This window comes from Oncorhynchus mykiss, chromosome 9, assembly GCF_013265735.2.
Source record: "Oncorhynchus mykiss isolate Arlee chromosome 9, USDA_OmykA_1.1, whole genome shotgun sequence".
Lineage (NCBI taxonomy): Eukaryota > Metazoa > Chordata > Actinopteri > Salmoniformes > Salmonidae > Oncorhynchus > Oncorhynchus mykiss.
Window position 1 is genome coordinate 14363515 of NC_048573.1, and position 27916 is coordinate 14391430.

The 27916-nt window shown below is 42.9% G+C and overlaps 2 protein-coding genes across 5 annotated transcripts in view; one reads left to right on the forward strand and one right to left on the reverse strand.

Moving 5' to 3' along the window:
* Nucleotides 1–27916, reverse strand: part of LOC110531554 (protein mono-ADP-ribosyltransferase PARP14) — a 93598-nt gene that overhangs the window by 52060 nt on the left and 13622 nt on the right. The window lies entirely within an intron of this gene.
* LOC110531556 lies at nt 727–12773 on the forward strand. 2 transcript variants are annotated; one of them, XM_021614791.2, is made up of 7 exons: nt 727–1099; nt 7830–8107; nt 8610–10502; nt 10710–10946; nt 11019–11243; nt 11413–11478; nt 11574–12773. In XM_021614791.2, the coding sequence occupies exons 1-7, from the start codon at nt 928–930 to the stop codon at nt 11598–11600; spliced, it is 2898 nt and encodes a 965-aa protein (XP_021470466.1). In that variant the 5' UTR covers nt 727–927; the 3' UTR covers nt 11601–12773. The 2 variants fall into 2 exon arrangements, with proteins under 2 accessions (XP_021470466.1, XP_021470467.1); XM_021614792.2 differs by having other exon boundaries at nt 729–1099; nt 8652–10502.

The following is a 27916-nucleotide window of genomic DNA, read 5'->3' on the forward strand; positions in this document are numbered from 1 at the left end:
GTAGCAGCAACATTATGTACAAAATAAGTTAGAAAATAAGTTACAAACAACGCAAAGAACGAACGAAAAAACACAATTTGATAGGCACACGTAAAACGTCAGCCTTCTTCTCTGGCACCATCTTAACATCTTTGACCTCATGGCTTGGTTTTTTCATGCACTGTCAACTGTGAGACCTTATATAGACAGGTGTGTGCTTTTCCAAATAATGTCTAATCAATTGAATTGACCAGAGGTGTACTCCAAGCAAGTTGTAGAAACAGGATGCACCTGAGCTCAATTCTGAGTCTCAAAGCAAAGGGTCTGAATACTTATGTAATTAAGGTTTATTTGATATTTTATCTTATCTAAAACCCTGTTTTCAATTGTCATTATGGGGTATTGTGTGTAGATTGATGAGAAATTAGTTGTAACCCGGTTAGCTACACCTGGGGTTGGAGTGAAAACCTACAGGAGAGTCGCTCTCCAGGAACTGGGTTGGGGACTCCTGCAATAGAGCCACACAATGCAGGCGATGAGTGTAGTATTAAACACTTTTTTTTACTGCAATAATTTTGCAGCGTAACTGCAGTTCGAGTGGAGTATACCTGCAGTTCAACTGCAGTTCACTTCAGTTATTCCGCAATTACTGCGTCAAAAGTCGACTGTTAATGCACTTTTACTGCAGTTGCAATCTTCTTTTGTAAGGGACACTTTGAAAGGCGGTGAATTGACAAAAGTGATCCGCTTGATCGCATCCAAGGTCTATGGTCCCAAGTACAATACAAAAAAGTGTATTTCTTTTGCAAGAAGGGGTGGTCGCGCGCGTCATCTGTCAGGTGCGTAGGTTGACAAGTTCACAGCAGTTGTGCTGTTCGAATCAAACTGATTTGAGCGCTTGTACAGTAGCTATTATAAGAAAGCGAGTAGGCTACTTTGGATTACAATATGGAAGGTTACAAATACCCCGTTTTCTTCGAGGTTCCCAGTCTGGATCCAGCACAGAAAGAGAAGTTAGAAAAGTACTTTCAGGTTCGCCGTAAATCTGGTGGTGGAGACTGCGGACCGATACACAATGTTGGTGACAACGTTTACAAGATCGCATTTATTGACCGGACAGGTATAGAAATATTGAGTTTACTATTTGAACTGTACTTGAAAATAAAGGTGAAACGTAAAAAAAGTATATTTACATGTTTTTCTGTCGATAATTGTGTAACAGTTTCACTTTCATATTTAAAGCTGGTCTATGCAGAAATCGCTCCACCGTTTTTTTGTAAAAGTTCTAATAGTTAGCCTAATTTCAGTTTGTGACAAAACAAACATGAATAGTGTAGAGAATCTTTGTACCATCTAAACCTCCGTGAAATATGTTTTCCATAAACAAAAATATTTTATTTTCATCTGTTTGAAGCTTGTGCACGAAACTGAAAGTAAAAGATGCAAAAACTACACGAAAGAATGAGACGCATAGAAATAGCACAAATAGAACAGATCAACATCTTCTTAAACTTGCTTTCAAACGCAATGATAGATCTATAACAGACATTTCTATGTGAATGTGGGTGTCCCCCCAAAACGTTACATATTGCTGCTTTAAATTAGGCTGCATGCTCACTTCACCCTTGAGAACATAACTTGTAGAATTTAAAGGGTAGTTTACCCAAATTAAAAATGTACATATTGATTTTCTTACCCAGGAAACAGGGTATGGACAAGGTACACTACATGACCAAAAGTATGTGGGCAACTGCGTGTCAGACATCTCATTCCAAAACCATGGGCATTAATATAGAGTTAGTCCCCCTTTACTCTTACAATAGCCTCCACTCTTCTGGGAAGGTTTTCCACTAGATGTTGGAACTTTGCTGTAGGGACTTTGTTCCATTCAGCCGCAAGAGCATTAGTGAAGTCGACACCATTCTGTATACCTCTGGCCCTTCGTTAGACACTGTGTTAACTAACCTCCAGATGAGCTTCAATGCCACACAACTCTCCTACCGTGGCCTCCAACTGCTCTTAAATGCAAGTAAAACTAAATGCATGCTCTTCAACCGATCGCTGCCCGCACCTGCCCGCCCGTTCAGCATCACTACTCTGGACGGTTCTGACTTAGAATATGTGGATAACTACAAATACCTAGGTGTCTGGTTAGACTGTAAACTCTCCTTCCAGACTCACACTAAACATCTACAATCCAAAATGAAATCTAGAATCGGCTTCCTATTTCGCAACAAAGCATCCTTCACTCATGCTGCCAAGCATACCCTCGTAAAACTGACCATCCTACCGATCCTCGACTTCGCCGATGTCATTTACAAAATAGCCTCCAACACTACTGAACAAATTGGATGCAGTCTATCACAGTACCATCCGTTTTGTCACCAAAGCCCCATATACTATCCACCACTGCGACCTGTATGATCTTGTTGGCTGGCCCTCGCTTCATACTTGTTGCCAAACCCACTGGCTCCAGGTCATCTACAAGTCTCTGCTAGGTAAAGCCCCGCCTTATCTCAGCTCACTGGTCACCATAGCTACACCCACCGGTAGTCCCCGCTCCAGCAGGTATACCTCACTAGTCACCCCCAAAGCCAATTCTTCCTTTGGCTGCCTCTCCTTCCAGTTCTCTGCTGCCAATGACTTGAACGAACTGCAAAAATCTCTGAAGCTGTAGACTCTTACCTCCCTCACTAGCTTTAAGCACCAGCTGTCAGAGCAGCTCACAGATCACTGCACCTGTCCATAGCTCATCTGTAAATAGCCAATCCAATCTACCTCATCCCCATACTGTATTTATTTATTTATCTTGCTCCTTTGCACCCCAGTATCTCAACTTGCACATTCATCTTCTGCACATCCTACCATTCCAGTGTTTAATTGCTATATTCTAAATACTTTTCTACCATGGCCTATTTATATTTTTCTGTATATTTATATTTTTGCTGTATATTTTTCTACTGTATTATTGATTGTATGTTTGTTTATTCCATGTGTAACTCTGTGTTGTTGTGTGTGTTGAACTGCTTTGCTTTATCTTGGCCAGGTCGCAGTTGCAAATGAGAACTTGTTCTCAACTAGCCTACCTGGTTAAATAAAGGTAAAATAAATAAATGGTGGACGATTAGGCCTGGCTCGCAGTCGGCCTTCCAATTTATCCCAAAGGTGTTCGATGGGGTTGAGGTCAGGGCTCTGTGCTGGCCAGACAAGTACTTCCACATCAATCTCAACAAATCATTTCTGGATGGACCTTGCTTTGTGCACGGGGGCATTATCATGCTGAAATTGGAAAGGGCCTTCCCCAAACTGTTGCCACAAAGTTGGAAGCACAGAATCGTATTGAATGTCATTGTATGCTGTAGCGTTAAGATTTCCCTTCACTGGAATTAAGGAGCTTGAACAATGAATCACTGCCCTAGACCATTTTTCCTCCTCCACTTAACTTTACAGTTGCCACTTTACATTGGGGCAGGTAGCATTCTCTTGGCATCAGCCAAACACAGATTTGTCCATCAGACTGCCAGATGGTGAGGCGTGATTCATCACGCTAGAGAATGTATTTTTTATACTGCTCCAGAGTCCAATGGCGCTTTACACCACTCCAGCCGACGCTTGGCATTGCGCATGGTGATGTTAGGCTTGTGAGCGGCTGCTCGGCCATGGACACCTATTTCATGAAGCTCCCAACGAACAGTTATTGTGCTGACGTTGCTTCCAGAGGCAGTTTGGAACTCGGCAGTGAGTGTTGCCACCGAGGACAGATAATATTTGACATGCTACGCGTTTCAGCACTCAGTCAATCCCGTTCTGTGAGATTGTGTGGCCTTCCACTTCGAGGCTGAGCTGTTGTTGCTCCTAGATATTTACACTTCACAACAACCACTCTTATAGTTGACCGTTCTAGAAGGGCAGAAATTGATAAACAAATAAAAATATATTTTGTTTTTGAGATTCTTCAAAGCAGCTGCGCTTTGCCTTGATGACAGCTTTGCACACTCTTGGCATTCTCTCAACCAGCTTCATGAGTTCGTCACCCGGAATGCATTTCAATTAACAGGTGTGCCTTGTTAAAAGTTAATTTGTGGAATTTCTTTCTTAATGCATTTGAGCCAATCAGTTGAGTTGTGACAAGGTAGGGGTGGTATACAAAATATTTGGTAAAATTTGGTAAAAGACAAAGTCCATATTATGGCATGAACAGCTCAAATAAGCAAAGAGAATATAACGTATAACGTATTTTACTATATACCGGTATTGATGCAGGGACCGGTTTGGGTTTTTACTTTACCTTCTATACCGGTATTTGAATGTTTGGTTTGTTAAATGTGATACGCCTTGTGTAACGTCCATTTCTATAGTTTACTCCGCTACTTGAGTCATCCCTCTCCGCTCTCAATTCAATTCAAGGGCTTTATTGGCATGGGAAACGTGTTAACATTGCCAAAGCAAGTGAGGTAGATCATATAGCAAGTGAGGTAGATCATATATAAAGTGAATATATAAAGTGAAATAAACAATACAAATTAACAGTAAACATTACACATACAGAAGTTTCAAAACGCTCTCTCTCTCTCTCCACGCCGCTTTCCACACAGACCTAGTCCCACCCCCTGTCACTCAAGGAGCCCTTTTGTTGTTGCTTGACCATGAGACACTTTCTTTCTGTCTGCTTAGTCAATGCAGCACATGCAACAATGTTGGTGACAACAATGTTGTTTCCAATTTGATCGTAATATAAATTCACAAGCGTTCTTTAGTTACAATATTAGTTTGTGTTTCTTACATCTGCAAACAGCTAGTTTGTATTTTCTTAGAAAGTTAAGCTAAATCCTGTTAGCCACTAATGCTAATCGCTAATTAAGCTAAATCCTGTTAGCCACTAATGCTAATCGCTAGTTAGCTTGCTAATAACGTACTGAGTCAGAGCAAACATAGCTAGCTAATACAGCCTTATAACAGTGCTGGTGAAAGCATAAATCAGCATATTTATCTTCTAAATCAAAGAGGAATAGGGGGAACATGAATGTGTTGGCTATATGCATAAAGATGTAATGTAGCCAAAGATTATAGGGTCCCCTAGGAAACAGAACATCACTTTGGTTTCTACCCTGTCACAGTAACTCGTTCATGGCATTTTCATTCTTTGTCATGTCAAACAACACTGTATTCAAAGTGCCCACTATTATTTATATTATAACTATAGAATTAGAATAAACATATTTCCATGATTCCAAAAGTTCACCCAAGTGTTTTGATCTAAATCGCAATTGCAACATTAAAAATAAGGCAGAGAATTTTTGCCCATATCGTGGCAGTGTGGAAATGATCTAAAATGATTGCAGGAAATGTGGAAATTGATGGAAATGCAGGAAATTATTTAAGTTGAAGTTGAATTTAACAGTATAAAACAATCAGAATGGAGAGAGACCCATTGAAATAATTTAGAATATACTGTATGTGTTGCCACCCTATGGTCAAGCACTACTCAAAAGCAAATTTAGAACTTTTATTAATGAATGACATCAAATATCGTCATACCAACAAAAATTAGAAAAATACCATGATATGATATCTTGGCCGTATTACCTCAGTTACCTCTGCTGCAGAGGATAAGTTCATTAGAGTTACCAGCCTCAAAAATTGCAGCCCAAATAAATGCTTCACAGAGTTCAAGTAACATACACATCTCAACATCAACTGTTCAGAGGAGACTGAGTGAATCAGGCCTTCATGGTTGAATTGCTGCAAAGAAAACACTACTAAAGGACACTAAGAAGAAAATACTTTTTTGTGCCAAGAAAGACAAGCAATTTATTTACCTTTATTTAACTAGGCAAGTCAGTTAAGAACAATTTCTTATTTTCAATGACAGCCTAGGAACAGTGGGTTAAGAAGAAGAAAATACTTTTTTGTGCCAAGAAAGACAAGCAATTTTTTTACCTTTATTTAACTAGGCAAGTCAGTTAAGAACAAATTCTTATTTTCAATGACAGCCTAGGGGCAGAACGACAGATTTGTACCTTGTCAGCTCAGGGATTTGAACTTGCAACCTTCCAGTTACTAGTCCAAAGCTCTAACCACTAGGCTACCCTGCCGCCTCAGACTGATGGAAATCTGTCCTTTGGTCTGATGAGTTTTTTTTGGTCCAACCGCTGTGTCTTTGCAGAGTATGAGAACGGATGATATCCGTGTGTGTGGTTCCCACCGGGAAGCATGGAGGAGGAGGTGTGATGGTGTGTGGGTGCTTTGCTGGTGACACTGATTTTCTTTAGAATTCAAGGCACACTTAACCAACATGGCTACCACAGCATTCTGCAGCGATACACCATCCCATCTGGTTTGGGCTTAGTGGGACTATAATTTGTTTTTCAACAGGACAATGATCCAACACACCAGGCTGTGTAAGGTCTATTTGATCAAGAATGAGAGTGATGGAATACAGCATCAGATAACCTGGCCTCCATAATCACCCAAACTCAACCAAATTGAGATGGTTTGGGATGAGTTGGACCGCAGAGTAAAGGAAAAGCAGCCAACAATTGCTCAGCATATGTGGGAACTCCTTCAAGACGGTTGGAAAAGCATTCCTGGGGAAGCTGGTTGAGAGAATGTCAAGAGTGTGTAAAGCTCTCAAGGCATAGGGCAGCTACTTTGAATAATCTAAAATATATTTTGATTTGTTTAACACTTTTTTGGTTACTACGTGATTCCATATGTGTTATTTCATAGTTTTGATGTCTTCACTATTATTATCTTATGTAGAAACCGTTGACTGAGTAGGTCTGTTCAAACTTTGGACTGGTACGAAATCTGTATATATTTATAATAATTCATTTTCCATGGGTCTATTGGAAAAAATAATAGGATTGTTGTCAAAACAAATGAATGCTTTCAAAAGTGAAAAAAAATATTATTAAAGGGTAAATTCTTTTCACCCTGTAACGGCTGTTGATGTTCATGTTTGTTTATTGACACTGAACACTAAATACAAAAATAACAAAGGGAATAACCGAAACAGTCCTGAAAGGTGAGAAACACTCAACAGAAATCAACTACCCACAAGACACGGGTGGGAAAAGGCTACCTAAGTATGGTTCTCAATCAGAGACAACGATAGACAGCTGTCCCTGATTGAGAACCATACCCGGCCAGAAGAAATAAATACAAACACATAGAAAAAGAACATAGAATGCCCACTCAAATCACACCCTGACCAACCCAAAAATAGAGACATAAAAAGCTCTCTACGGTCAGGGCTTGACACACCCTTTGAACATTTTAAGATTTTGGGGCTTCGTCAAGCAACTAGTTACCAACAACAGAAAAACAAATTACTCTGATGTCTGTGTTATTGTGGAGCCATGAAAAATGGTTCCACAATAAAAATAGGTACAACCTACAGTAAGAACGGCTGGCGATATGGGCAACGGTGCCATCAGACTTTTGGCTCTAAGATTGTAATGCTAGGCTATCAATTTTTTATATGAATAACAGAGCAATGTTCATGTTGCTATGGACGAAATGTATCAACATAGCTGTTAAAAACATGAAAAACATACAAAAGTGTCTATTTTATAACAACAAATTTAACTAAAAGTGATTTAAAAAAAATAATAATAATACTTATTTTGGGGAAATAAAACAATTTCTGTGAATTACAAAAGTTTAATAAAATAACATGTTACTGCTTGACAGTATCTCTTTACAATCATTAATAATTTGTGGTAAAAAATGACCCCATTTGGTGCTTTTAAGATAAAAATATGTTGGCACTTTTAGGGTTGTTATTTCTATTATCACTACTACGACTATAATAACAATAACTTATTATGACTGTGTAACTCTTCCAGTCCAGGAGAGGGTACTTCAGAAAGCTCATGTGTTGGAGATGCCTGGAGGACCTCTCTCCCTCACTCTGAGAGACAGCCTGGAGCCTCCACCCACAACAACCTCCCCAGTCAGCAGTCAGGAGCCTCCACCCACAACAACCTCCCCAGTCAGCAGTCAGGAGCCTCCACCCACAACAACCTCCCCAGTCAGCAGTCAGGAGCCCCCACCCACAACAACCTCCCCAGTCAGCAGTCAGGAGCCTCCACCCACAACAACCTCCCCAGACAGCAGTCAGGAGGTGAGGCCAGACTATACAGTACAGCTGCACCTATATAGTGCATGCTTAGTCACTTAACTTGTTAGATAAAACATTTATCTTCCATAATATGAGGTCAATATTAATTGCATCCCAGTAAACACATATCGTGGATCTGCCTGTCAGGTAATGGCTTTATTATTATTATTTATTATTTATTATTATCCCTTCATATGAGGTCAAAATGAGGTCAAAATAGTCTGCATTGATTTTATTGCATGTTTGATTTTATGTGATGTTATGATGAGTAAAATATACATTTACAATATGAGAAATGACAAGAACATACATTTTAGCCAAACGAATCTGTATTCAACTAAAATGGACAAATGCCAAACGAGTTGATAGATTTATAATATAATCTAGACACAGCTGTACATTTGACCTACAATAATAAATGAATAATAAACATAGATAAAGACAGACATAATAATCATTAACAGTGGAATTCCCCAGGACTTACAGCTTTTATCTCTGACTCTAGAGTCACCAGTCCCTCCCATTCCATCCCTCCCTCCCTGTCCAGACATCCCCACCTGGTTTCCTAGAGCATGAACTCCATCTAGACTCCTACCTCCTGAGATACCTGAAGGAGAGCCCTGGGGCTGGAAGAGACCTGCAGCAGCAGCTGTCCTCTCTGGGCTGCTCTGTCCACCTCCATCCAGAGGACGGGAGGGCAGTGGTCAGAGGCTCAGGCCAAGCTGGGTCATGTGGAGATGGGGTTGAGGTGGGACCATGGAAGGTACAGGTCGAGAGACTGTTAAACCAGCTCCCTGAGCGGTACAAATGCCACTATGAGGTAGACCCACGTAAGCTCCAGACTCTGCTGCAGAGCAGTACCCTGGGCTCGGAGGATGTGAGGGTTTACTGCGAGGCAGGGGAAGGGTTTGCGGTGGTGGTTGGGGAGGGGCCCGAGGTCCAGGCCAAGCTGAAGGAGCTGGAGGCCTTCCAGGGTCAGGGTCTGAGCTCCTGGAAGCAGGAGAAGATCAGCACCACCTGTCAACTTGGACAGTCCAAGCTCCGTCTTCTAGGTGAAGTGATAGAGAAGGATCTAGTTGAGGCTGTTCCAGGGGTGAAGGTGACACGCGGTGACTCTGGCCAGCTGGAGCTGATGGGTTCAGCAAGTGATGTCCGGACAGCCAGACAGTTAGTTACAGATAAAATCTCTCTGGTGCTGGAGCGGGTGGTGCCTGAGGTGTCCCCCCACCTCCTGTCCTTCCTGAGGGAGGAGTATGGGAGGCCTGGGAACCTGAGCAGTCTGCTGGAGTTGGGACTCCATGTGGAGGTAGAGTTGGGGGATACAGAGCTCCGTCTGTTCTCCCTCTCCTCTGGGAAACTGGAGCAGGCTGAGAAGGATCTGCTGGGGGAGTTTGGGGAGGAGAAGATTGATGTGCCCAACGGTGCTTTCCAGGCTGAACTGAAGTCCAAACTTGAGACAAAGGTGAAGGAGATGAACCAAAGTAGACACAGGGTGGTGGCCAGGTATGGTCCTGGGTGTAGAGTACAGCTGCTGGGTCACCTGAAGCAGGTTCAGGAGCTGAGGGAGGAGATTGGGGCCTTTCTGAAAGACCAGTTCAGTGTAAGAGTTGTGGGACGTCCTCAACAGAACCATGGTGGCATAGACGGTGAAGCAGGCTCCGGACCAAGACCTAACGAGACGATCGCAGCCACCAGCTATCACCTCCAGGGTGGGCTGCAGGTAGTTGTTTGTCAGGGTGACATCACCAAGGAACGGGCAGACGCACTGGTGAACGCAGCCAATGAGTATCTGGATCACGCTGGGGGCGTGGCTGCAGCTCTGAGCCGGGCGGGGGGGCACGAAGTACAGCAGGCCAGCAGAGATCTGGTTAGACAGATAGGGAGAGTACCCACAGGTACAGTGGTAGAGACTACAGGAGGGTGGCTGCCTTGTAAGATGCTGCTGCATGCAGTGGGACCAGTAGGGGGCAGAGTAGGTGGGAATGAGCGCCCTCTGCTGGAGAAGACAGTAAAGGCAGTCCTGGATCTGGCAGAGACCCTGGAGCTCCAGACCCTGGCCATGCCCTGCATCAGCTCGGGGTTATTCGGCGTTCCTCTGAAGGTGTGTTCTGAGGCCATAGTCTCTGCAGTGAGGGACTTTGGGAGGGAACAGCACATCCTTACCAAGGTCACTCTGATTGATTTGAGTGGAGAGGCAGTGAGAGCCATGCAGGAGGCCTGTGATAGGCTGTTACAGGGGAAGAGGGAGTTTCCTGGATGGGAGGTAGAGTCCAGCACCACCACTACCACTACACATGCTCCTCAGAGAGACACCACTGCTGCCTCCGCCAGGGGAGCAGCCGCTCCAGAGGTCTGTGTCCAGGTGGAGATCATCCAGGGAACCATAGAGAAACAGGAGGTAAGAGAGAGACACACTGACATGGCCACAGCCTTCACATTCTGTGAATTATGTTGACTTCGAACTGACCCAATGTTCCCTTTCTCTTTTACACTTTCTTTTCCTTTTTCTCTTCCCCTTTTACTTGATTTATTTTGTCTCTCCCCCCTCTCTCTCTGTCCCTCTGTCTGTCTCTTTGTCTGTCTGTCTGTGTCTGTCTCTCTGAAGGTGGATGCTCTGGTGTCACCCATGGTTGGTAGTGACCCGCTATCCTCCCGAGTGGGTAATGTCTTGTCTGAGGCAGCTGGACCGGCGCTGATGACAGCATTTCTGAGGGAATCAGCGGGATGGACTGCACCTGGTGACAACGTCCTGGTGGAGGGACTGTCTGGTCTCAGCTCTGGCCGCATCTTCTTCCTCAGCTGTGCACACTGGGACAACAATCCCCAAGGACCAGCTGTACAGGTGTGTGTGTGTGTGTGTGTGTGTTATGACCTTTGAACCTCCATTAACCCTTGACCTCTGGTCCTCTCTCAGGCTCTGATGCAGGGTGTGAGGGAAATCCTGACTGCTTGTGAGATCCGGGGCTTCCGTTCCATTGCGTTCCCTGTAGTTGGAACTGGTGAGGTTCTCCAGTTCCCTCACAAGGTGGCAACGCAGCTTCTGCTAGAAGAGATCCGTAGGTATGAACAGAATCGAGCGAGCAGAACCCCCTTCCTTGTCCGCATTGTCGTCCATCCCAATGACAGAGATTCTACCAAGGTGAGCAGAGACTTTTAAAGGTCTCAAAGAATTAAACAAAATGTCCCTTAACTTCAATATGTTTAAGCGAATCACATTGCAGATTATCTGAAGCCCTTATATAATACTGTGTAATATATCAATAATGGCAGATTTTTTTAATAATGACAATCACATTTCTTCATTGCAGCTTTTCAAACTACCCAGAATGCTTTGCATCTCAGAGGGTTCAAATTGGGCACTCGACCAGAGCAAGGTGAGTTACAACACTTCACCCCCACCTTTAAATCAAATACATGATTACGATATGATTGATCCATTTCAAGTTATAATTATGAACCCTCCCTATAGACATCAGGATTGTGCTGCTTGTTATAACCGGAGGAGGTAAAAGCAGTGCTGGAAACACCATCTTCGGACAAGATGATGTGTTCCTCGTAGACAGTTCCTCCACCTCCTCAACACAGAAATGTAAAGCTCATACCAAGAACATCAAAGGGAGAAACATCACCCTGATTGACACACCTGGATTCTTTGACACTGACATCCCTGAAGAGGAGCTGAAACCTAAAATAGTTAAATGTATAACAGAGTGTGCTCCAGGGCCGCATGCCTTTCTCATTGTACTGAAAGTGGAACGGTACACAGTCCACGAGAACGAAGCTGTAGCGAAAATCGAGACGTATTTTTCACCAGAGGCATTTAAATATGCCACAGTCCTCTTCACTCATGGTGACCAACAGAATGCTGAACTGAATAAGCCTGTGGAGAAATGTGGAGGCTGCTATCACGTGATCGACAACAAATACTGGAACACCAATCAGCAGGGTCGGTACAGGAACAATCAGTACCAAGTAGTAGAGTTACTCAACACCATAGAGAAGATGGTGAGAGAGAATAGAGGAGGGTTCTACACCAACGAGATGCTCCAAGAGGCAGAGAGATTAATACAAGCAGAGATAGAGGATCTTAGGAAGGAGTCAACGGGCCAGATGTCAGAGAAAGAGATGGGAAAACAGGCTAAAGAAATAGTGAGGAATAAAGTCCTGATCAAACTCTCAGGGACACTAACAGGTGTTGGTATGCATAGCTGCAGGAGTTGTCTTTGGGACGTCCACAACAACAGGAGCAGTCAGAGGAGGGTCCGTAGGAGTTACTGCAGCAGAGGAGGCAGAGACAGTACCGGAGGCTTTAAACTAAGGTTCTGAATGTGCAAGAAGAAAACCTTTTGAAAGGTTATAGTAACAGATAAACCTGGAATCATTGGATAAAAAAATGATGGAAAAGTATGATTCAACATCTGACTAACTATGTAGACACCAGTCAGTTAAATTCAACTGTTGAATAGCTTTTTGTCCCATTTATTTTTCTTTCTGTTTTGTTAAAAGCAGGTGACATGGTTATGGTTAAACTGAATGAATATTAAATTGTTCAATTTGAGTTTAATATTTTTTACTGTTTAATGTACAAATTGACTAATTGAATTAATAATTTGAACCTGTGTTTAATGATTTGAAACGTTATTGAATAAATATGTCATTCAGTTCAAAATGTAAATTTATTGAACATTCAAGGTCAATGTTTAAATTTTCAGTTTCAATCGGGTAATTATTGCATTCATTGTCTGTGTAGCAAGTTTATAAACCATCATTTCAAGTTAATCAAAGTTCAATATATTAAACTTCACAGATGCATTTAGATTCCGTTTTCAAGTTCAGTTCTCAAAATCAGTGCCGTTTTTAGCATGCCAATCTTGGTGGGGCAAACAAACCAAAAATTGTTTTGATGCATGCCAGCAAAGCCACGACACAACACTAAAGAATAGACTGATAGCACTATAACGGTGCCCACAAACTGTTGAGACCTACATAAAGCTGTCCCAACAGCAGAGCTTTCTTTTCAGCACCATGGAGTGAATCCTTACCAACGCTACACCTGGCTATCAGCTGAACATAGCTGATATGGCTGACTTCTCCACAACTACCTGCGGAGGTCATTCCAGGAGCAGCTCTGGATGGAGGCGGGCACGCCAAATGGTCACCTACCTGATGTCACCAGGGCAGGTGCCAACAACACCCCCAGACAGGCACTCCAGGTGAGGGAGAACCTGACCATCTTCTTCTCATCGCCAGCAGGTGAAGTTCCATGGCAGTATGCCGTGGAGTGAAACTGCTCTTTTAAGAGCCCCCTAACACAAAGGTTATTTTAAGAACCCTCCACCGTTGTCCATAAAATTGAATTTTCTTCCCCCAGATTACTTTATGTATCATTGTCTCTCTTCATTTGGAAGTTATATTTAAGTGACATTTGGGAGTAAAGACCACACCTTAACCCCTTCCCTCTCCCATTAACGTCAGTGTTTTACACTCCTGGCATGGTACATCAGATGAGCTGGAGCTCTAATTAAGGTTATACGACATACAGTTAGCATGATCACAAAGGGTCCTAGGGTAGGGGTCCATACAAATAGTGCAGTTTACCACCATGTTCACTGGCCTGACAAAATGCAGGTGGAAAAAAACGACCACTAATGTGTTTTTACTTTCATCTTGTCTTAGATCTGCAAAGGTGTAGGGAAGAAATAAGCAGATTCAGTCTAAATGAGATATTAATAAACAACTGAAACAACTGACTATGAAAACAACATTTAATAAGTATTCATGTACAGGAAAGAACATGACAGGTATGTGTGTTTATTATTATTTTTTTTACAAAAATTAAACTATTGAAAGAGGTGTGTGTGCGTGTAAAAATAAATGAATGTGTAGCCTGTAATCTGTAAGAGAACAAGAGCATGTATTTTTGGCACAACTGCAGACAGAAACAGGGACTACTCATAAAGCCTATTTGTAGTAGGGGGAACTTCAGACATGGCCATAGAGAGAGAGAGGGCAGGGCACTGGAGATCTGAGGTACGAAGAGGTTTGTGTGTGTCTCTGGAAAAAAAGGGAATAATATGTAGCCATAACACAGCTAAACAAACAAATGGCCCCTGGACGTCACGGACCGGTCGATGGAACATAACTTCACAAATCGTTTCAACACCCTGGCTTTCAAGTGGTTTTAAATGAAAGAAATATTGACCTTTAGTCTCGTAAGAGACCAACAAGAGCATCTGAATTCTCCGGTGTGTGAGTTTCTGTCAATTCAGAAATCTATGTAACACTAATAATGAATGCTATCCTAAGACTTTATAAACAAATGACTTTATGAATTGACTGAATTTCAACGGAACTGACGTGTGTGAAAAGAAAGGTACAATAAGGGAGGTCAAAACAACAACCAGACAACTCGTCTTCCTGTCCTTCCTGTGGGCTGGTCGGCTAAATTGACACCATTTCTGAAAGGGAAGAGAAAAACAACACATACAAGCTTAACATAATATGACACCATAAAAGGTGAGATTTATGTTAACTAAATACTGCTTGCATAGTGTAGTTAGTGGCATAAATATAGGAACAGTGTGGTAAAGTTGGTAATACTTGCTGTTTACTCATGGAATTTGTATTTCAGATCAAAAGATGAATATGACAGGCAGATATTTAGACAGCAAACTGTTGTTTTAGGATATTTTCTAACCCAGAAACAGCTATACATTTGCCTCATATTAATACTTTGATCTGAAATACCAATTAGCCTACATGACTATACTGTAAAAATGACCTACTTTACTTCACTGTCGCACACTTATGACACTACCTGTGATGTGGGGAGAAGAAAATGTACCATTGAACTCGGCTTCGAAAAGCAGCTGATACATTTATCCTTGACTGCTGCTTTTCTTCGCTGAGGCAGCCTCTTCAGTGTTGGCACCAGGCTCATGGCAAATAGGGTCTCGTCATCCTCCTTCCTGTGAGCATCAGGTTGGGCTGCATCCCTCTCGACGGCTTGGAGGAGCCTCTGCTGAAATGAATTAAGTGGATCTGGGGGCTGGTACCTCCGATGACGCCTGGTGTGACATTGTTCCTCTTCATTTCTCTCTCTGTTTCTCTCCACGGCCACATCCTGTTCAACGAGGTCCTCAGTGGTCACTTCATTGAGGTTCATAATAATCTCAGGTGGTCCTAGATCCAGAGGTGCTTCCTCCATTTCATCATCTTCCATGGCTGCACCGGTGGTGGTCATACTTGTGGATGATGTAGACGTTGTAGAGGGTCTCGCTGCACCGGTGGTGGTCATACTTGTGGATGATGTAGACGTTGTAGAGGGTCTCGCTGCACCGGTGGTGGTCATACTTGTGGATGATGTAGACGTTGTAGAGGGTCTCGCTGCACCGGTGGTGGTCATACTTGTGGATGATGTAGACTTTGTAGAGGGTCTCGCTGCACCGGTGGTGGTCATACTTGTGGATGATGTAGACGTTGTAGAGGGTCTCGCTGCACCGGTGGTGGTCATACTTGTGGATGATGTAGACGTTGTAGAGGGTCTCGCTGCACCAGTGGTGGTCATACTTGTGGATGATGTAGACGTTGTAGAGGGTCTCACTGCACCGGTGGTGGTCATACTTGTGGATGATGTAGACGTTGTAGAGGGTCTCGCTGCACCGGTGGTGGTCATACTTGTGGATGATGTAGACGTTGTAGAGGGTCTCGCTGCACCAGTGGTGGTCATACTTGTGGATGATGTAGACGTTGTAGAGGGTCTCACTGCACCGGTGGTGGTCATACTTGTGGATGATGTAGACGTTGTAGAGGGTTTCACTGCACCGGTGGAGGCGGTGGTCGCACTTGTAGGTGACATTGAGGGTCTTGATGCACCGGTGGCGACAACACTCGTGGATGACGTAGTAGAGGGTCTGGCTGTAAAATTGCCACTCGTTGCCCTAGGCACAATAAATGGATCCAGAAAAGAAAGAATGTGGCAGAAGCACCAAGGCTGCTGGCCTGAAGCTGCTGACCTCTTCTTCTCTTTCTCTACCCTTCTCTCTCTCTGATACCTGTCCCTGAGTCCTCTCCACTTCCTCCTACAGTCTTCTTCTACATAGACATGAACATGATAAGCCAAACCATTACCTAGCATAACTAGAGTTATTAGCTAGCTATCATGGACATGTCAGCTACTGTACACACAGACACACACACACACACACAGTTATCTGACCAAATTTTCAGGGACACAGAAGTAGCTACCATTTCTATTACTATTTATCTGACATTCACACTCTTTCAAACATGATTATTTGGAAAAGATATCAGGGGTAGTAACTAGCATAATTTATGAATTTATTTCTCTCTCACACACACACACACACACACACCTCAATGGCTAGGTTAGCTAGCTAGCTAACGTTAACTAGCCACATCTAAAACAAGCTCACTACTAAATTGACCTGACAATCCTACTATCGTGGACACTTGTCTCCAAGTGTCAGCAGTTGTGTCAAAAAGACACGGTTTTGAGGATACTGCGAAAAGGATTCCTCCATGTGTCCAACCGCATGCGACCATCTGCAAAAGATACCAGTTGGCTTTTCATAGCCGAGCATTCAGAGTTAGAGACAGCAGGTGTGGTAGAGAGAGAGAGTTGAAAACAGCAGGTCTGGGACAAAGTAGCACGTCTGGTGAACAGGTCAGGGTTCCATAGCCGCAGGCAGAACAGTTGAAACCGGAGGTGGACTGGGGACAGCAAGGAGTCATCAGACCAGGTAGAAATACCCCAGATATAAAAGACTGACCCTAACCCCCCCCCCCCCCCCCCCCCCGGACACAAACTATTGCAGCATAAATACTGGAGGCTGAGACTGGAGGGGTCGGGAGACACTGTGGCCCCGTCCGACAATACCCCCGGACAGGGCCAACGAGGGGGGCGCCAACCCAGACGCAACCCACTCAAGTGACGCACCCCTCCTTAGGAAGGCATGGAAGAGCACCAGTAAGCCAGTGACTCAGCCCCCGTAATAGGGTTAGAGGCAGAGAATCCCAGTGGAGAGAGGGGAACTTGCCAGGCAGAGAAAGCAAGGGCGGTTTGTCATTCCAGTGCCTTTCCGTTCATCTTCATACCCCTGGGTCAGATTTCACTCAATCATAGGAGCTATTGAAGAGATGAGTCTTAAGTAAAGACTTAAAGGTTGAGACCGAGTCTGCGTCTCACATGGATAGGCAGATCATTCCATAAAAATGGAGCTCTATAGGAGAAAGCCTTGCCTCCAGCTGTTTGCTTAGAAATTCTAGGGACAATTAGGAGACCTGCATCTTGAGACCATAGCGTACATGTAGGTATGTACGGCACGACCAAATCAGAAAGATAGGTAGGAGCAAGCCCATGTAATGCTTTGTAGGTTAGCAGTAAAACCTTGAAATCAGCCCTTGCCTTAACAGGAAGCCAGTGTAGGGAGGCTAGCACTGAAGTAATATGATCACATTTTGGGGTTTTAGTCAAGATTCTAGTAGCTGTATTTAGCACCAGCTGATGTTTATTTAGTGCTTTATCCGGGTAGCCGGAAAGTAGAGTTGCATTAGTCTAATCTGGAAGTGACAAAAGCATGGATTAACTTTTCTGCATCAGGGTCCAAAGTAACTCAGCGGTCCTTCACAGTTTTATTTGAGATGACTGTACAACCATCAAGATTAATTGTCAGATCCAACAGAAGATCTCTTTGTTTCTTGGGACCTAGAACTGGTATCTCTGTTTAAAAGTAAAACATTTGTGATGTTCTGACGACTGGAAGAACACATTTCACATGTGAAGTGTTCCAAAAACACGTTTTTTGTCACGTGTACTTTCATGTTATCATGTTGCTTTACATGTTGTCACATATTTTCACAAACGTCACATCAGATTACATGTGATCATGTGAAATTCATATGTTTTTTTCTGCAAGGGTGAGGATGATGTTAGAATGTCACTAAGATGTTCTCATGGCTGCCGTCTTATCGGCTCCTAACCAACTGTGCTATTTTGTTTGTTTTTCCGCATTGTTTGGAACTTGTTTTGAAGATAATGTTGCTGCTACCGTCTCTTATGACCGAAAAGAGCTTCTGGATATCAGAACTGCGAATACTGACCTCAGATTAGACGAAGAGTTTTTCTTCAATGAGTCGGACGGAAGGGATATACAACAGACATCCGACGGCCCAATCCAACGGCCCAGATCCCCGTCATTCGCTGGAGAAGTAAACACCGGTTTTGCGGAAAGATATCGGGGTGCCTTATGAGGATCAGGCGACGAGTGGCTAATCTGCCTTTGCCTCCGTCCTGCTAGCTAACGTTCAATCGCTGGAAAATAAATGGGACAAACTGAAAGCACGCATATCTTACCAACGGGACATTAAAAACTGTAATATCTTATGTTTCACCAAGTCGTGGCTGATGGGCAACATTAAGGACATACAGCTGGCGGGTTTTACACTGTATCAGCAGGATAGAACAGCAGCCTCTGGTAAGGCATGGGGAGCGGGCCTATGCATATAGGTAAACAGCAGGTGGTTGAATATATAAATATTGAATGTGTTTTATTAAATAGCAATTGAATTTTAAAACTAAATGCAATATTCATTTAATTCAGTTTCAAATCAATAGTTCAGTGCTACAACAAACTTGTGAAATGTCTGGTTGTGGTTTGAGAAGCACTGCACTGAGGTGTTGTGTATCAGATCACACACATTATGATACATCATGTACAGTGCATCCGGAAAGTATTCAGACCCCTTTACTTTTTCCAAATGTTGTTACATTACAGCCTCATTCTAACATGTATTAAAATGTTTGTTTTTTTACCTCTACACACAATGCCCCATAATGACAAAGCAAAAACTGTTTTTTATACATGTTTGTACATTTATTCAAAATACAAAACTGAAATAGAACCTTTACATAAGTATTCAGACCCTTTACTCAGTACTTTGTTGAAGCACCTTTGGCAGCGATTACAGCCTTGAGCATTCTTGGGTATGAGGCTACAAGCTTGACACACCTGTATTTGGGGAGTTTCTCCCATTCTTCTCTGCAGATCCTCTCAAGCTCTGGCAGGTTGGATGGGGAGCATCGCAGCACAGCTACTTGCAGGTCTCCCCAGAGATGTTTGACATGTTCAAGTCCGGGCTCTGGCTGGTCCACTCAAGGACATTCAGAGACTTGTCCTGAAGCCACTCCTGCATTGTCTTGTTGGAAGGTGAACCTTCACCCCAGTCTGAGGTCCTGAGCACTCTGGAGCAGGTTTTCATCAAGGATCTCTCTGTACTTTGCTCCGTTCATCTTACCCTCGATCATGACTAGTCTCCCAGTCCCTGCCGCTGAAAAATATCCCCACAGCATGATGCTGCTACCACCATGCTTCACCGTTGGGAGGGTGCCAGGTTTCCTCCAGACGTGATGCTTGGCAATCAGCCCAAAGAGTTCCATCTTGGTTTCATCAGACTAGATAATCTTGTTTTTCATGGTCTTTAGGTGCCTTTTGGCAAACTCCAAGCAGGATTTCATGTGCCTTTTACTGAGGAGTAGCTTCCGTCTGGCCACTCTACCATAAAGGCCTGATTGGTGGAGTGCTGCAGAGATGGTTGTCCTTCTGGAAGGTTGTCCCATCTCCACAGAGGAACTCTGGAGCTCTGTGAGAGTGACCATTGGGTTCTTGGTCACCTCCCTGACTGAGGCCTTTCTCCCCCGATTGCTCCGTTTGGCTGAGCGGCCAGCTCTAGGAAGAGTCTTGGTGGTTCCAAACTTCTTCCATTTAAGAATGATGGAAGCCACTGTGTTCCTAGGGACCTTCAATACTGCAGAAAGTTTCTGGTACACTTTTCCAGTACTGTGCCTCAACACACTCCTGTCTCGGAGCTCTACGGACAATTCCTTCGACCTCATAGCTTGGTTTTTGCTCTGACATGTACTGTCAACCGTGGGACCTTATATAGACAGGTGTGTGCCTTTCCAAATCATGTCCAATCAATTTAATTTACCACAGGTGGACTCCAATCAAGTTGAAGAAACATCTCAAGGATGATCAATAGAAACAGGATTCATCTCTGCTCAATTTTGAGTGTCATAGCAAAGGGTCTGAATACTTATGTGAATAAGGTATTTATTTTAGCAAACATTTCTAAAAACCTGTTTCTGCTTTTTCATAATGGGTATTGTGTGTAGATTGATGAGGACATTTTTGTTTTAATACATTTTAGAATAAGTCTGTAATGTAACAAAGTGTGGAATGTTTTTAATCGGCAGGGACTGGGAAACTGGTCAGAATTGAAGGAATGGTGGATGGTACTAAATACAGGGAAATTCTTGAGGGAAAACTGTTTCAGTCTTCCAGAGATTTGATACTGGGATGGAGGTTCACCTTCCAGCAGGACAATGACCCTAAGCATACTGCTAAAGCAACACTTAAGTGGTGAAACATTTAAACGTGAATAGTTATGCATGCTCAAGTTTTCTGTTAATTTGTCTTATTTCTTGTTTGTTTCACAATAAACATATTTTGCATCTTCAAAGTGGTAGGCATGTTGTGTAAATCAAATGATACAAACCCCCAAAAAATCTATTTTAATTCCAAGTCGTAAGGCAACAAAATAGGAACAATGCCAAGGGGGTGAATACTTTCGCAAACCACTGCGTACAATACAGTGTTCTGTGCTAGCATTCCATTCCTTTCCACCAGTTGTCATGCCATCAACGTTGTTTATGTTTGACATGGCAAGGAGTGGCAAAGAGTGTAATGTTAGCACAAACAGACTGCATTTCAGGATAACAATGTGTACCTACACTGTTTAATTAGACTGTACCTGCTTACGTAGCTACAGTACCATGTAAATACATAGAGCTCTGGATACTTAATATATTGTAAAGTGGGACCAATATATTTTGCTACATACAGTACATACATAACATAAAAGACAGGTTAAAATAAAATAGTTTATTATAACCATGAACAGATTGGGAATGTTTTGTACAGTATTAGTACAATACAGTAATGATTATCATAGAACTGTATATATACATAATGTTCAAGGTGGCAATAATCTAAGTCTATTTTCAGTGTATGCAGGTTATTTGACACAAAAGTATAATATTAATCAGAGAATGTATATTTGAATGTAGGCATGTACGTAAATGAATTACTACTCTGTACCTCTTACAATCTCACCCATTTTACTTTGTAGGTTGTAGCAGGTCTGGATTTTAAATAGGTTTTTAGGTTTGTCATGGTTTTGTTCTGTCACAGAAACAACATTTGCATTATTAAAGAAGGCCGTAGGAACTCTACTTATTATGTAGCTGAAGTGGCACACTTACTTGTTTGCTAACTGGCTATGGCTATCCAACACTGGAACTCTTCAAAGTCAAGGTAAACTTTATGCTTTATTAATTTATTGCCACAGGGGCCTGCCAGTGTAACTGCTAAACTGCTTGCTGCTGACTGTACTGCATGATTGTAGCGGGTTTACTAACACATTAGTTCTAGTAGCGATGTTGACTATGAAGTTAATATGGTGACAACGATGTAGGCTGTGTGTACCGGTTAGGGGTTATGATATGAAGGTTTGGCATGGAAAGGTTTGTTCGCATGGTCACAGATAGCTGATATGTGCTCTGAAGTCCACCAAAGAAAGGGAAAAGGTGGGAGGAGGAGAGCGTGTGATAGTGAACTGTCTTTGCGTGTGATCAGGGGTGTATTCATTCCACCAAATCTGTTGAAAAGCATTTCTTATACGGAAGCAAACGGAACGGGGATAAACATACCTGAATTTGTTCAATAGAAACTCTCGTTTGCAACTGTTGGACTAATGATTACACCCACTATTAGCTAGATGCAGGCAAGACTGTGCAAGGTGGTATTGAATGTGTCAATGTTTGTCACCTTGATTACTCAATTTGTCTCTCGAGCTGTGCACCTACTTTGTAAACTTTCATTCATAGGCTAGGTTGTAGCAACCTCATGATGGGTATAGGGAAATGTCCAGTATCATGTAGTAGCCTAAACCTATCGATGTTACATTGAGCTGGGTGAATAGAATATGAATGACAGTGATCCGATATGCTGTAATAGAAATAAGGCCATGCTCATACATTTTTTAAATCATCCTCCCTCATGTTAAATGGCATCGACCACCACTCGTATACAGTAGTTATTAAATACTTTTTTTACCAGGTAAGTTGACTGAGAACAGCAACAACCTGGGGAATAGTTGCATGGGAGAGGAGATGAATGAGCCAATTGTAAGCTGGGGATGATTAGGTGACTGTGATGGTATGAGGGCCAGATTGGGAATTTAGCCAGGACACCAGGGTTAACACCCCTATTCTTACAATAAGTGCCATGGGATCTTTAATGACCTCAGAGAGTCAGGACACCATTTAACATCCCACCTGAAAGACAGCACCCTACACAGGGCAATGTCACCAATAACTGTCCTGGGATTGTTTTTTAGACCATAGGAAAGACTGCCTCCTACTGGCCCTCCAAAACCACTTCCAGCAGCATCTGGTCTCCCATCTAGGGACCCATCAGGACCAACCCTGCTTAGCTTCAGAAGCAAGCCAGCAGAGGGATGCAGGGTGGTATTACCGTAACAGTAAAACTTGAAGTTGAAATGTATGTCAGAAAGAACTACTGTCGATATTTGAGAATATTACAATTATTGCCACTTTATTAGCAGTCTTGCATGTACTATATACTAGAGGCATATTTGTACACTTTGTACAGGACATGTTCTACTCAGTGCCATAGATACATATGAGGACAATTGGTTGTGTATCAGCAGTTTTCCTCGTTATACACTGAGTGTACAAAACAGTAAGAACACCTTCCTAATATTGAGTTGCACCTTCCCCCTTTTGCCCTAAGAACAGCCTCAGTCTATCAGGGGCGTGGACTCTACAAGGTGTTTAAAGCATTCCACAGGGATGCTGGCCCATGTTGACTCCAATGCTTCCCACAGTTATGTCAAGCTTGCTGGATGCCTTTTGGGTGGTGGACAGTTTTTGATACACACAGGAAACTGTTGCGCGTGAAAAATCCAGCAGCATTGCAGTTCTTCACACGAACCGGTGCGCCTGTCACTTATTATCATACCGCATTCAAATCTTTTGTCTTGCCAATTTACCCTCTGAATGGCACACACAATCCATGTCTCATTTGTCTCAAGGCTTAAACATTATTATTTAACCTGTCTCCTCCCCTTCATCTACACTGATTGAAGTGGATTTAACAAGTGACATCAATAAGGGATGATAGCTTTCAGCTGGATTCACCTGGTCAATCTATGCCATGTAAAGAGCAGGCGTTCATAATGTGTTGTACATTCAGTGTCACTCACTGACAGTCATTAAAGCCCCATGTATACGTGGTTCCATCCTACATCCTTTGTCCTGATTGTGTCTACATCCTGATTGTGCCCACATCTGTAGACAGGTGTAGATGATCAACAGACACATTGTGATCCGATTGTGATCCAATCTTCCTGACCGTCTCCGGAGGTAGTCAGGTACACATTGTATCTGGATATCTCACAAGTGGAGACGGATATTGACAGAGAAACCACTTAAATAATCATTGTCCCATCTTTTAACATCCTTGACAGGCGGTACCACCAAGTCAATTAAAAATATTTTGAAAGAATATCCACAAATAACTTGCATACAGGGAGGGACCAGGATATCTGGTCGCAATGTGAGTCATTCTAGCACAGTTATTAGCTTGACATAACAAGAGCATACAAAGAAAGTGCATTGTTGAGGGAGGTGTGCCGTAGGGAGGAGAGCCAATCGTCTGAACAACACATACTTAAGATTAGGCAACCAGGTTGCCACACTGGAATTTGGACTGAAGACACATTCACCAGTCTCATCCTCCCCAGGTACGCCAACCTGTACACGTCTAAATATATCTGCTGGCACACGGAAACATTGTCATTTTAAAAGGCAAACCCCACCCCCCAACAATGAGACGCACCTGGGGGAAATCACAGTTAGGCGATGCATGTCACATAGGATGAGGATGAGTCAACAACATTATTTGGCTATGAGTTAACAGAATATTAACTTTTTAAAAGTGGGATTTTCACTGGAAAGTTACTTTAATAACACAGCAATAATACTCTGCTGATACTGCGAAAGATCAATAAAAATGCCCTTGTCTTGAACGCAGCCATGGAATCTAGGCCTATGAAAAGGGGAGACATATTGTTCAATATGACGTCCATCTGGCCTGGAAGACAAAAAATCTACTTTCCAGTGGCACTGACTCACCCAATGATAAAGACAGTGAATATGAGCACTCGCCAAGAATATGTCCAATGCTCATTGCTAGCGCCAAGATAGACTAGGCCTAGTCTACGCCTACTGCTGTTTCAGTATTGGGTGGTGAGAATTTTGATAACTAAAGACAGATTATAGTTTTTTCTGTGTCTCATTTTCTCTTGTGTTTTAACTGCAATATGTTTTGAAATATTACGATAGGCCTATAACTATTTTAGATTATTTTCACTCTTAGCCGCAACTCAACAATCAGCTAGCTAGTCCAATGGTGTCACGCCCTGACCTTAGAGAGCCTTTTGTATGTCTCTATTTGGTTTGGTCAGGGTGTGATTTGGGTGGGCATTCTATGTTCTGATTCTATGTGTTTGTATTTCTATGTATGGTTCTCAATCAGGGACAGCTGTCTATCGCTTTCTCTGATTGGGAAGCAGCCTTTTCCCTTTCGTTTTGTGGGAAGATAACTTTGTTAGTGGCATTATCGCCCAGTTAAGCGTCACGGTCGTTTTGTTGGAGACATTCATTCAAATAAAAGGAATACAGTGCCTTGTGAAAGTATTCGGCCCCCTTGAACTTTGCGACCTTTTGCCACATTTCAGGCTTCAAACATAAAGATATAAAACTGTATTTTTTTGGGAAGAATCAACAACAAGTGGGCACAATCATGAAGTGGAACGACATTTATTGGATATTTCAAACTTTTTTAACAAATCAAAAACTGAAAAATTGGGCTTGCAAAATTATTCAGCCCCCTTAAGTTAATACTTTGTAGCGTCACCTTTTGCTGCGATTACAGCTGTAAGTCGCTTGGGGTATGTCTCTATCAGTTTTGCACATCGAGAGACTGAAATTTTTTCCCATTCCACCTTGCAAAACAGCTCGAGCTCAGTGAGGTTGGATGGAGAGCATTTGTGAACAGCAGTTTTCAGTTCTTTCCACAGATTCTCGATTGGATTCAGGTCTGGACTTTGACTTGGCCATTCTAACACCTGGATATGTTTATTTTTGAACCATTCCATTGTAGATTTTGCTTTATGTTTTCGATCATTGTCTTGTTGGAAGACAAATCTCCGTCCCAGTCTCAGGTCTTTTGCAGACTCCATCAGGTTTTCTTCCAGAATGGTCCTGTATTTGGCTCCATCCATCTTCCCATCAATTTTAACCATCTTCCCTGTCCCTGCTGAAGAAAAGCAGGCCCAATCCATGATGCTGCCACCACCATGTTTGACAGTGGGCATGGTGTGTTCAGGGTGATGAGCTGTGTTGCTTTTACGCCAAACATAACGTTTTGCATTGTTGCCAAAAAGTTCAATTTTGGTTTCATCTGACCAGAGCACCTTCTTCCACATGTTTGGTGTGTCTCCCAGGTGGCTTGTGGCAAACTTTAAACGACACTTTTTATGGATATCTTTAAGAAATGGCTTTCTTCTTGCCACTCTTCCATAAAGGCCAGATTTGTGCAATATACGACTGATTGTTGTCCTATGGACAGAGTCTCCCACCTCAGCTGTAGATCTCTGCAGTTCATCCAGAGTGATCATGGGCCTCTTGGCTGCATCTCTGATCAGTCTTCTCCTTGTATGAGCTGAAAGTTTAGAGGGACGGCCAGGTCTTGGTAGATTTGCAGTGGTCTGATACTCCTTCCATTTCAATATTATCGCTTGCACAGTGCTCCTTGGGATGTTTAAAGCTTGGGAAATCTTTTTGTATCCAAATCCGGCTTTAAACTTCTTCACAACAGTATCTCGGACCTGCCTGGTGTGTTCCTTGTTCTTCATGATGCTCTCTGCGCTTTTAACGGACCTCTGAGACTATCACAGTGCAGGTGCATTTATACGGAGACTTGATTACACACAGGTGGATTGTATTTATCAACATTAGTCATTTAGGTCAACATTGGATCATTCAGAGATCCTCACTGAACTTCTGGAGAGAGTTTGCTGCACTGAAAGTAAAGGGGCTGAATAATTTTGCACGCCCAATTTTTCAGTTTTTGATTTGTTAAAAAAGTTTGAAATATCCAATAAATGTCGTTCCACTTCATGATTGTGTCCCACTTGTTGTTGATTCTTCACAAAAAATTCAGTTTTATATCTTTATGTTTGAAGCCTGAAATGTGGCAAAAGGTCGCAAAGTTCAAGGGGGTCGAATACTTTCGCAAGGCACTGTATGTACGCTCACAACGCCGCACTTTGGTCCACTTATTCCTTCCAGGAAGACGACCGTGACAGTACTACCCACCAGCAAAGGACCAAGCAGCGTTGCCAGGAGAGGCAGCCCCCAAAAAATGTTTTTGCACACGGGACGGTCGGCGGAGCCGAGGATGAAACCAGAGCCAGTGAACTTGGAGGGGAGCGAAGGGAGTGAAGCAGAGACAGTTAAGGAGTTGATGGGGAGATTGGAGGAGAGAGTTATGAGAAAGCTGCTGTGATGGTGCATGAGGCATGACATTCACCTAACAGAGAGTGTCCTCGGTTTGATGTCAGCTCTCCATACTTGTCCTGAGATGCGTGCTAGCCGTCTGGTGAAAACTGTGCCAGTCCCACGCACCAGGCCTCCTGTGCGCCTCCCCAGCCCTGCACTTCTTGTGCCAGCTCGGCGCTCCAGACCTCCAGTGAGTCCTGCACTGGCTCTACGCACGGTATCCCCAGTTTGCCAGGAGAACCCAGTGCGGCCTGTTCCAGTTCCCCGCACGTGCCGGGTTAAAGTGGGTATGCAGCCAAGAGGTGGGCATGCAGCCAAGAGGAGCGGTGCAAGGGCTAAGCACCAGAGCTCCAGTGCTCCTCCACAGCCCGGTGAAAAATGTACATTATACCGCGTGATGTTACAGTACATAAACAAGAGTGTGCAATATAGAAGGGTACATTCTGCACCATGTTTGAAGTCAGAAGGTCACATGACCAAGGAGCTATAGAAATGTTAGATTTTGAAAAATGTATGTAAAATCTTGTGAGATGAAAATGGACAAACTAAAGGGTGTGCAATATAGAAGGGTAATCAGTGGCCATGCTGAACCTTCTTTGAAATAATTAGGTCACATGACATAGGAGCTATTGAATTTTTTTTTAAATAGTGCGAGATTTAAATCGACCAAAAATAAATATGTGCAATATGTGTCTATGCCATCGGGTTAGCTAGAACCAGTTTTGAAAGTTTTAGTAGTAATGGTTAAATAACTATTGACATTTGAAAAATGTGATTTGTCACTAGTTAACGGTCCCTAACTGCTGTTGGTGGACGTAAGGAAGACTACAGGCGATTATCCGTATGATTTACAAGAATTCACCCGAAAACACAGCGCAATCCCATAATACAATGGGCCTAGGATTAACCGGTATTAGCTGTAAATAATCATGCCTGTATTTTATTTGCTTAACATTTTCTGTAACATTCACTGTTACAAACTAATTGTTTGACGGCCCAAGTTGCATTGCAATCTACAACATATTGTTCATGGATAAAACAGGGAATTACTGTGCTTTTTTACTATAAAAACTACAGCAATTAGT

Bases quoted from the DNA above. Each gene is read 5' to 3' on its own strand.
- LOC110531556 (XM_021614791.2), top strand. From the start codon at position 928: ATGGAAGGTTACAAATACCCCGTTTTCTTCGAGGTTCCCAGTCTGGAT. The intron at 1,100-7,829 runs GTATAGAAATAT...TAACTCTTCCAG, and splicing joins CGCATTTATTGACCGGACAG to TCCAGGAGAGGGTACTTCAG. The intron at 11,244-11,412 runs GTGAGCAGAGAC...TCTTCATTGCAG, and splicing joins ATGACAGAGATTCTACCAAG to CTTTTCAAACTACCCAGAAT.